Source organism: Coregonus lavaretus (assembly GCF_964263955.1).
Source record: "Coregonus lavaretus genome assembly, chromosome: 15".
Classification (NCBI taxonomy): Eukaryota; Metazoa; Chordata; class Actinopteri; order Salmoniformes; family Salmonidae; genus Coregonus; species Coregonus lavaretus.
Genome location: NC_140002.1, coordinates 38,945,921 through 38,957,163, shown reverse-complemented (window position 1 = coordinate 38,957,163; position 11,243 = coordinate 38,945,921). Strand labels below are relative to the sequence as shown.

The 11,243-nt window shown below is 42.6% G+C and overlaps 1 protein-coding gene across 2 annotated transcripts; it reads left to right on the top strand.

The window, feature by feature from the left end:
* The first annotated feature begins 67 nt into the window (after positions 1-67).
* Positions 68-7,092, top strand: LOC311142387 (adenylosuccinate synthetase isozyme 2-like). Of its 2 annotated transcripts, XR_014614295.1 has the most exons (14): positions 68-314; positions 1,973-2,075; positions 2,173-2,241; positions 2,341-2,391; positions 2,491-2,557; positions 4,010-4,117; positions 4,229-4,310; positions 4,617-4,743; positions 4,860-5,014; positions 5,172-5,296; positions 5,452-5,549; positions 5,676-5,825; positions 5,937-6,112; positions 6,726-7,092. XR_014614295.1 is itself a non-coding variant. In XM_084178036.1 (13 exons), exons 1-13 carry the CDS (start codon positions 90-92, stop codon positions 5,987-5,989), a joined length of 1,413 nt encoding a protein of 470 aa, XP_084034162.1. In that variant the 5' UTR covers positions 68-89; the 3' UTR covers positions 5,990-7,092. The 2 variants fall into 2 exon arrangements, 1 of the variants encoding a protein (XP_084034162.1); XM_084178036.1 differs by having other exon boundaries at positions 5,937-7,092.
* The last annotated feature ends 4,151 nt before the right edge of the window (positions 7,093-11,243 follow it).

Genomic DNA, 11,243 nt, shown 5'->3' with positions numbered 1-11,243 from the left:
GCTTCAATTGATGTAGGATCAGTATGAAAAAGCACACTTCCTTTGTGAGAAACCCGCTTATTTCATCTTCCGGGAACGCACAGAGCAGCATGGCAGCAGACAGCACGATGCCTAATGGCCAAGAAACGGCCTCCTTGAACGGAGAGCCAGCTTTCAAGCGACTTCGGGAGAATGGACAGGTCGAGTCCCTGCGGACTCCGAAGGAACCTCGGAATAAAGTAACCGTGGTCCTCGGTGCGCAATGGGGAGACGAGGGAAAGGGGAAAGTGGTTGACCTGCTAGCCATGGACGCAGACATAGTATGCAGGTGTCAGGTACGTAGCTAGCTATGCTAACTAGCTATCTAAGCTAAACCAGCAAACACACAAACAAGGCATTTGAATTTGACAAAAATACGGCAGTCGTTAGGCTGCGTTAGCAAGGCCTAAACAAAACCAATACTAGCTAGTGTATAAAAATATTTAGGAAGCTAGCTATTAGCCAATTATCATGCAAACCTACAAACTTGCTAACCTTAGTGGCCAGCTAGCTAAGAATGCTATCTAGTGGTAGCGGATAACGACCCCCCAACAAATGGGTTATCTAGAGATTACTAGCTTGGTTTCCAACTGGAGTTATCGATATATCCTTAATCTCGGCTCCCATGATAAAATACTACCTACATTGGTTTCATTCGACTAACTTTGACCTTGTGATCAGTGCCCTATTTGCAGTCAAGTTAGATAATGTCAGTGGCTGCTGCAGTTCAGTGCAGCACAGAGAAGCCCAAGGCATTAGAATGTTTCCGCTGTCCCATGCTAGTGTAAGGTGTCCATATGTTGTATTACAGTTCAGTTTTGTAGCCGTTCAAATAATGCCCTACCAGTTGGCTGGTAATTACTTGTCAACAGAATTTGCCTGTGCTCCTCCTCTTGGTGTTCATGTAAATACCTTCCTCAGGGGTATGTGCTTAGGCCCCTCCTGTACTCGCTGTTCACCCACGACTGTGTGGCCAAGCACGACTCCAACACCAACAAGTTTGCTGAAGACACAACAGCCTGATCACTGACAACGATGAGACAGCCTATAGGGAGGAGGTCAGAGACCTGGCAGTGTGGTGCCAGTACAACAACCTCTCCCTCAACGTGAGCAAGACAAAGGAGCTGATCGTGGACTACAGGAAAAGGAGGGCCGAACACGCCCCCATTCACATCGACAGCGCTGTCCACATCACCAACAAACAAACTATCATGGTCCAAACACATCAAGACAGACGTGAAGAGGGCACGACAAGACCTTCTCCCCCTCAGGAGACTGAAAAGATTTGGCATGGGGCCCCAAATCCTCAAAAAGTTATATAGCTGCACCATCGAGAGCATCCTGACCAGTTGCATCACTGCCTGGTATGGCAACTGCTCGGCATCCGACCGTAAGGCGCTACAAAGGGAAGTACTTACGTCACTGGGGCCAAGCTTCCTGCCATCCAGGACCTATATACTAGGCGGTGTCAGAGGAAGGCCCCAAAAATTGTCAAAGACTCCAGTCACCCAAGTCACGGCAAGCGGTACCGGAGCACCAAGTCTAGGTCCAAAAGGCTCCTTAACAGCTTCTACCCTCAAGCCATAAGACTGCTGAACAATTAATCAAATGGCCACCCAGACAATTTACATTGACCCCCCCCCCCCCCATGTTTTTACACTGCTGCTACTCGCTGCTTATTATCTATGCAAATGTACTTTACCCCTACCTACATTTACAAATTACCTTGACTAACCTGTACCCCCGCACATTGACTCGGTATCGGTACCCCCTGTATATAGCCTCGGTATTGTTACTTTTTACTTTAGTTTATTTAGTAAATATTTTCCTAACTCTATTTCTTGAACTACATTGTTGGTTAAGGGCTTGTAAGTAAGCATTTCACGGTAAGGTCTACACCTGTTGTATTTGGCGCATGTGACAAATAAAATTTGATTCGATTTGTCTCATCCAGGGAGGCAACAACGCAGGCCACACAGTGGTGGTGGACTCTGTGGAGTATGACTTTCACCTGCTCCCCAGCGGAGTGCTCAACAAGAAGGCTGTCTCATTTATTGGTGGGTTGACCCTCTCACTGGCACTTCAGCCTCTAAGCTGCTTTCACTTGTTAGGATTCCTGTTCAAATCATCCCTAACTGAACTGCTTATCCACAGGGAACGGGGTTGTGATACACCTGCCTGGGCTCTTTGAGGAGGCTGAAAATAACCTGCAGAAAGGCAAAGGTAAGTATTTGCAAAAGAGGCTTGCAGGAAAGATGAGGGATAAAAGGGTGATGGATGAATGAAGTGGAACAAGACCTGCAATTTGTTGTCTTTGTCCAGGACTGCAAGGATGGGAGGAGCGTTTAAAGATTTCTGACCGTGCACACATTGGTAAGTCTGTATGACTCGGTTGTATGTTTTACAAACCTATGGTTTAGTGTTTTGCAATTCCATTAATTTACTATTTTTCTTTGCCTCATCCGCTAATAGTGTTCAACTTCCACCAAGCTGTTGATGGGATCCAGGAACAACAGAGACAGCTACAGGCGGGAAAGAAGTGCGTGGGTTTTACTGTATGAGGAAGTGTTAATGACTATCTGGGCTCGTATTTATAAAGCATGTCAGAGTAGGAGTGCTGATCTATGAGACTCTTTGTTTAGACGAGCCCTCTTAATTTTACTATATGTTCCAATTCATCCCAAAGGTGTTCGATGGGGTTGAGGTCAGGGCTCTGTGCAAGCCAGTCAAGTTCTTCCACACCGATGTCAACAAACCATTTCTGTATGGACCTCGCTTTGTGCACAGGGGCGTTGTCAGGCTGAAATAGGAAAGGACATTCCCCAAACTGTTGCCACAAAGTTGGAAGGACCGAATCGTCTAGAATGTCATTGTATGCTGTAGCGTTAAGTTTTCCCTTCACTGGAACTAAGGGGCCTAGCCCAAACCATGAAAATCAGCCCCAGACCATTATTCCTCTTCCACCAAACGTTACAGTTGGCACTATGCATTGGGGCAGGTAGCGTTCTCCTGTCATCCGCCAAACACAGATTTGTCCGTATGACTGCCAGGTAGTGAAGCGTGAATAATCACTCCAGAGAGTGCGTTTCCACTGGTCCAGAGTCCAATGGTGGCAAGCTTTACACCACTCCAGCCGATGCTTGGCATTGCGCTTGGTAATCATAGGCTTGTGTGTGGCTGCTCGGCCATGGAAACCCATTTCATGAAGCTCCCGACGAACAGTTATTGTGCTGACGTTGCTTCCAGAGGCAGTTTGGAACTCGGTAGTGAGTGTTGCACCGAGGACAGACGATTTTTACATGCTTCAGCACTCGGCGGTCCCGTTCTGTGAGTTTTTGTGGCCTACCACTTCGCGGCTGAGCTGTTTTTGCTCCTAGGTGTTTCCACTTCACAATAACAGCACTTACAGTTGACCGGGGCAGCTCTAGCAAGGCAGACATTTGACGAACTGACTTGTTGGAAAGGTGGCATCCTATGATGGTGCCCCGTTGAAAGTCACTGAGCTCTTCAGTAAGGCCATTCTACTGCCAATGTTTGTCTATGGAGATTGCATGGCTGTGTGCTCGATTTTATACACCTGTCAGCAACGGGTGTGGCTGAAATAGCCGAATCCACTAATTTGAAGGGGTGTCCACATACTTTTGTATACATATTATAAGTACTTAGTTTTATTAGTAGTTGTAGAAGTAGCTCATTTGTATTAGGTGTAGGCCTATTAGTAGTTGTACAGCAAATATTTTATGCTGTTAATGTACGTGTTTGTGTTTCATTATTCTTCTTACTAAGTATTGTTTATTTATTTATTTTTCATTTGGACACTTGAATACGAGATCCTGCAAAATGTCAAATAAAATAAATAAATATGGTCAGTGATTGCAGCTATTAAATAATTAAGTCATGGTAGCCTTTCTGGGCTACTGCCAAGGCAGTATTGTATATTCTTTCTGTGGCACTCCTGAACGTCCACTTTCTGTTTTTGATTGTTTTCTAGTTTGGGAACCACCAAAAAGGGCATTGGACCTGCCTATTCTTCCAAAGCTGCTCGCAATGGACTGAGAGTCTGTGACCTTGTGTCTGATTTTACCGTCTTTGAGGAGAAGTCAGTACCCAAATTATTGTTTTTAAGAATGCATGGTGATGCTTTCAACCCTTAACTTTATTTAAGTCATTGATATTGATTGGTAGTGGATGTCCTTTTATTCTTCCACAGGTTCCGTGTATTGGCAGAGCATTTTCTGACTATGTACCCCAACCTCAATGTTGACATTGACAATGAGCTGCAGCAACTGAAGGTAAAAAGAATATTGCTTGAATTATGTAATATCTTTACTTAAATAAAACTTTGGACTTAGCCATCACCTGCCCAGGATGCAGTCAGGGATGCTAGTCCAGTTATGTCTTGTTTGTGCCCAATGAATGTGATCCTGTTTTTGAGGGGTCTCTTTATGCAGGTTGATACCGTCTCAATTGAGCTGATTCCTTGCAGCACAGCTCTTGTTTGTCTTCCAGGAGTAAAGTGAAAATGTAAAGAGAAGATTGAGAGGTTTCTCTGTGCTCCAGTAGGTGTTAGTCACTGATTTTTCCCTCCTCTTTTCCAGGAGTATGCTGAGAGGTTGCGTCCCCTTGTGACCGACGGGGTGTACTTCATGCACAAGGCACTCACTGGGCCCAGCAAGAAGATCCTGGTGGAGGGAGCCAATGCAGCCCTCCTGGATATTGACTTTGGTGAGAACAGAAGGAGTTGAGGGGGTAAATGATTATGCTGCTCTGCTGTTTGCCATTTAGTGATTGCCATTGGAATATAATTTGAAGGAAGTGGAATAATAATTTGTCTTTTTCAGGTACCTACCCATTTGTGACGTCCTCTAACTGCACTGTTGGGGGAGTGTGCACTGGCCTAGGTGTGCCCCCGTCCTATGTGGGGCGGGTGTATGGTGTGGTCAAGGCCTACACCACCCGGGTAGGCGTTGGAGCTTTCCCCACTGAGCAGGACAATGTGAGTGGATAGAATTTGTTGTGCGGAATCAATGTTGTGTGCTAAGCCTTGCAGTATGAATTTGTTGTGGCATAAACATACTATCTCTTCCAGTACTTCATATTTACATTCAGTTTTATAGTGAATCCCATATCTAACTGCTGTTGTTTTGGTCCAGGAGGTTGGCAACTTGTTGCAGTCCAGAGGGAGGGAGTTTGGTGTGACGACGGACAGACGGCGCCGCTGTGGCTGGCTGGACCTGATTCTGGTCAGATACGCCCACATGGTCAATGGCTTCACTGCGTAAGGCTCAGTCTCTCCTGCTTGTGTCCTCCTTTCTGTATGTGTTCCATACTGTATGCATTGTAATTATTGGAGTGCAGTGTTCAGCCTCCTATGTTAAATTGCTGTCCACATATTCCATAATCATGTTTGACACGACTGTTCCTCTCCCACAGCATCGCTCTGAACAAGCTTGACATCCTGGACACGCTGCCAGAGATCAAAGTCGGTGTAGCCTACTCTGTTGATGACGAGCCCCTTCCCAGTTTTCCTGGTAAGTTTCTCCCTGTCTAGGAGGACTAATCTTATCTTGCTCCTTTCACATTACCATTAGACACTTGATTTGGCTTGACCTGTGCACTGGGGAGACTCCCATCTCATTCGCTCTCTCCCTCTGTAGCCAATATGGACGTGCTGACACGGGTGTCAGTGAAGTATGAGACACTACCTGGATGGTGCTGCAGCACTGAGGATGTGAGGTGCTTTGAGGAGCTGCCCTCTCAGGCACAGAGCTACATCCGCTTCATCGAGGACTTCTTGCAAGTGCCAGGTTAGTCAAGAAAAAAAGGATTTATGGTGATTTTAAGCAGCCTTACTAAAACAATCCTTATTTTTATAATTGATGATAATATATTCACTGTGAATTTTGTTTCACTTTCAGTGAAATGGGTTGGAGTTGGGAAATCCAGAGAGAGTATGATCAAGCTGTTCTGATCAGTTGGGGGTTTGGTAACTGATGACCAATTGGGTTTCTCGCCATCACAACAGCTGCTTCAGACAATAATTATGTTTTGTTGATGAATACTTTGACTATAAACCTTGGGTTAAAGTCCCAAAGTCTGTTTTGCAGAAAATAAAAACATCACCAGCAACGTTGTTAGTGAAACTAAGTAACCTTTTGGGAGGTTCACTTTCACATCAACTCTTCTGAACAGTCATGTATAACCTGCATTCCATAGCTTTCTTTGGTTCTGATATGACAGAAGACATTATTGGGATATTATGGTGTTCGTCCTCCGTAGCTAATGGACAGGGTTAAAACCTTAAACACCTGCAGTAACCATCCCAGGCTTCCATCAACCTTTTCATTCCATTTCATTGAACTAGTATAGTAAAACACGTTTTACAACTCAGTAGGAGTTCTTTTTTTTTTTTTTTTTTTTTTTTTAAGCTGTATTTTAAAATGACCACACCTTGTAGTACATTTTTTGCACAATCTTTACTTAAAGGGATACTTTGGGATTTTGGCAATGAGGCCCTTTATCTACTTCCCCAGAGTCAGATGACTAGTATGCTAGCAAGTACCCATAGACTTCCAGTCATTGCTAGTTAACACTGGCTCGTGAAACTACCTTTAACTTCCTTCATACTGGACACAGAGACATACAAATGGTATCAACTAATTCATCTGGCGAAGTAGATAAAGGGCCTCATTGCCAAAATCCCAAAGTATCCATTTTAAGGGTTGTGAAACTAGACCAATGTTTAGAGGCCTTGTAATTAGATCTTTCTATGAGCTGGCATGTTGTATGAATGAATTATAGGCATGATTTGAGATGCAAAAGGGATGCTGTCTTAAAGCCTTAGTTTCATATTGATCATTAAGATCAAGAACTTGGGATTGCACACGAACACACTGGTTGGTGTTTAGAAAATAAATGTAGAAAACAAGGGAGGAACTCCACGTTAATAATGTATATACAAACTACACAAATATTTTCCATAACATTTCATTCAGTGTAATTAAAAAAGGAAACAGTATGCTTCTTCTCACCTGTTACAACCCTAAAATTAGCAATAAAATACTGTCATTGCTATTCTGTTGAGTTTTTTTGTTGATAGTATTAATCATGTGTATTTGTTTACTTTTCAATATATGTGGAGTAATTGGTCTGCTGTCTGATAACAGTCATTGATATGACTCTATTTGTAAACATTAACAAGTACTTTTTCAAGACTGGCTGTGTTCGAGAGCATTAAGTCCATGATACATTTTTGGTAAATGGTGACTGACTGACCTACAAATAAGGAGTAGTTATTTATGATGCAAGGTGATTTGTAGATCAGTCAGTCGTCGGTTTCCTGCCCTGTCGGCTGCAATGTTGAACAAGCCCTATTTCTATACCTGTTCTCTGGTGTTAATCACCACTACGACCCGTGACCAGTCCATACACTGACATCATCTCATAGACATATCACACCACTGAGCCGAGCCATTCAAGCTTCAAATGTAATTTTATTTGTCACTTGCTTCGTAAACAACAGGTGTTGATATAACAGTGAAATGCTTTCTTACGGGCCCTTCCCAACAATACAGAGTGAGAAAAAATGGAATAATAAAAGTAATAATAAATACACAATGAGTAATAACTTGGCTATACACACGGGGTACTAGTACTGAGTCGATGTGTATGGGTACCAGGTAATTGAGGTAAATATGTACATATAACTAGGAATAAAGTGACTAGTCAACAGGAACGCTAATAAACAGTAGCAGCAGCATAAGTGATGAGTCAAAGTTAGTGCAAAAAGGGTCAATGCAGATAGTCCGGGTAGTTATTTGGTTAACTACACTGAACAAAAATCTAAACGCAACAATATCAAAAATTTTACAGAGTTACAGTTCATATAAGAAAATCAGTCGATTGAAATTAATTCATTAGGCCCTAATCTATGGATTTCACATGACTAGGAATACAGATATGCATCTGGTCACAGATACCTTTAAAAAAAAAAGTAATGGCATGGATCAGAAAACCAGTCAGTATCTGGTGTGACCATTTGCCTCATGCAGCGCGACACATCTCCTTTGCATAGAGTTCATCAGGCTGTTGATTGTGGCCTGTGGAATGTTGTCCAACTCCTCTTCAATGGCTGTGTAAAGTTGCTGGATATTGGCGGGAACTGGAACACGCTGTCGTACACGTCGATCCAGAGCATCCCAAACATGCTCAATGGGTGACATGTCTGGTGAATATGCAGACCTCTAAAACAACGTTGGAGCCGGCTTATGGTAGAGAAATTAAACATTACATTTTCTGGCAACGTTCTGGTGGACATTCCTGCAGTCAGCATGCCAATTGCGCACTCCCTCAAAACTTGAGACATCTGTGGCATTGTGTTGTGTGACAAAACTGCACATTTTAGTGGCCTTTTGTCCCCAGCACAAGGTGCACCTGTGTAATAATCATGCTGTTAAATCAACTTCTTGATATGCCACACCTGTCAGGCGGATGGATTATCTTGGCAATGGAGAAATGCTCACAAACAGCGAAGTAAACAAATTTGTGCACAACATTTGAGAGAAGTTTTTTCTGTGTATGGAATATTTCCGGGATCTTTTATTTCAGCTCATGAAACATGGGAACAACACTTTACATGTGCACCATAGTTTTTGACAGTCTTTGAAATTGTTTTGCTTGCACTGCACTGTCCTGGTCAGAACCACCATTTGACAATGTGAAAATAAAATATCCAGTACAGATAATTATTTGATCCCATGTATATATTTAGGCTGAATTTATGAGGACTAATCTCTGCCACTGTGTTTGGGCTCTACAGAAACCATGCATGAATGGACAGGTCTGAATTGGTCCTACTGGGTTTCCATACAACGTAATGTGATAATGTCGACGTGACGCTGACCTCAGGGTATAGAGGAAGAACCCATAGCCTTAGGAATGCCGAAGATTTTTTATAACTAACCCAAGATAGACCACAGCCTGTCGTTTCCAATGGGAAGAAATTAGTCATAGTGGGCAGAACAAGCAAGGAGGTGGGCAGAACCAAGCACGAGCTAGCGATCCTATTGGCGCGTTCTAGCAAACATTTGCATGTTTCCGTTAAGGAACGCCTACTCTGAAGTGCGCGAATGCGTTACTGAAATTCGCCTTTGCACTCCTAAACAAGGCGATTAAAAAAAACTTTGGCAAAGAGTAAAGTCTACAAAACTTAGTCCACTCTGTTCATAACAGATTTTAGTTTTATGAACAGAAAACTGTATTGAGATGATGTTTCATCGATGAGAAAATATGCAGAATGTCGTCCAAAATCCATCTCGTTCCTTCTTCTCCCACTGTCGGCCACTGGGCTTCCTCTCACTACCATATTTGATAGTGAGTGGAAACGCCAAGCGGATGCTTCAAATTTATACATCCGGTAAAATATCTGTCTCATTGTGCTATCCATGGTAATGCTGCGTTCAAAACAACTGGGACCTCGGAAAGATACGAGGTAATATCATTACGTCAGAGATCTTCAGGTCGGAGCTCTAGATAATGGCCCGAGTTCCCGAGTTGGATGACCGTTCAAATCGATTTTCCCAGTCAGAGATCGTTTTTTTCCACAGTTCCCAGTTGTTTTGAACGCAGCATCATATTGGAGAACCACTTTTAGCCTATCTTCGTACTGTACTGTCTTTGGTAGAGTGATCAAATAAAACATATAAATAAGTAGCTAGCCATCTACTTACCGGTAAGATATTACTGGTATTGAAACTTCACTATGGGTCGAAAAGATACCCCGATAACACATGCTTAATCATGTATCCAGATTGTTTTTGTGGTGCCAATGTTTTTACTGGAACGCTACATACTACAGTAGCGAAGTTAACTGTTACCTAACCTAGTAGTAGCTAGCCAGCTAGCTAGGCTAATTCAGTTTTGGTAGCCAGAATGCTAACTAGCTACTAGCAGCAGGCTTGTTTTGAGAATATTGCCATTCACTCACCATCCACACAAAGCCATTTCTCCATAAGACTCCTGAACAGCTAATCATGGCTACCCGGACTATTTGCACGGCCCCCCCACCCCATCCTTTTTACGCTGCTGCTACTCTGTGAATTATTTATGCATAGTCACTTTAACTCTACTCACATGTACATATTACTTCAACTAGCCGGTGCCCCCGCACATTGACTCTACACCGGTACCTTTCTGTATATATAGCCTCCCTACTGTTATTTTATTTTACTTCTGCTCTTTTTTTCTCAACACTTTTTTTGTTGTTGTTTTATTTTTACTTTTTTTGTTAAAAATAAATGCACTGTTGGTTAAGGGCTGTAAGTAAGCATTTCACTGTAATGTCTGCACCTGTTGTATTCGGCGCATGTGACCAATACAATTTCATTTGATTTGATTATTCTGTTAGCTAGTTAGATTCTCCAAAATTTAGCAAGCTAACATCATTTATGAATATTGATGCCGTTGGTCCTAGAATAGTTTGTGGATTCTGAGAGTTAATATTAGCCACCCTCAGCTGTGTGTAAAGAGGTACCTAGCTAGCCAGCTAAAGGTAGCTAACAAAGTAGCTTCTTAATACTTGTTTGCTGTTCTGACCATAATGCGACTGTTACTGTTAGGCCAATCAGATTAACTAACAAGCATGTGCGCCGCCTTCAAGGAATAGACAGCTAGTACCTCAACTAGTATTAGGTCAATCAACAAATTGTCATCTGGATTTTACATCATTGGATTGTTCTATTTTGCATTACTGGTCTTTGTAGATCTTTTTAGACTTATTTTTACCAGAAGATTCTTGGATGACTTGTTAATAACCCTGACCCTAATGATTGCATTAAGCTATGGGACATTCTAGCTATTTGCATATCAGGCACATTATGTAACAGTACTTTATGCTTATTCTGGGAATCAGGATTTGGTGAGGGCCTGGAAAACTATTTTACCTAACAGTCACTTACCTCGCATATTGGTTATCAATTTTCCATTGACTACTCTGTTCTTTTATCTTTTAGTAAACGAGGGGAAATAAGTCTGTCTTCGAAAATAGTCTTGTAGACTAGTCTATCAATGTATTGATTGCAACACTCAAACACAGGAAGTTCATTAAGAGGAATAGTCTCGTTTTACTTTCTTTGCTGAGTGTCTGTATATAGTTGGTCGGGGGGCTTTATCCTATCCTCAACAACACAAGTGAAACAGTCTCCTTGTTGACAGCCTAGCCGCTACTG

Bases quoted from the DNA above. Each gene is read 5' to 3' on its own strand.
- LOC311142387 (XM_084178036.1), top strand. From the start codon at position 90: ATGGCAGCAGACAGCACGATGCCTAATGGCCAAGAAACGGCCTCCTTG. The intron at 2,242-2,340 runs GTAAGTATTTGC...GTCTTTGTCCAG, and splicing joins TAACCTGCAGAAAGGCAAAG to GACTGCAAGGATGGGAGGAG. The intron at 5,826-5,936 runs GTTAGTCAAGAA...TTTCACTTTCAG, and splicing joins GGACTTCTTGCAAGTGCCAG to TGAAATGGGTTGGAGTTGGG.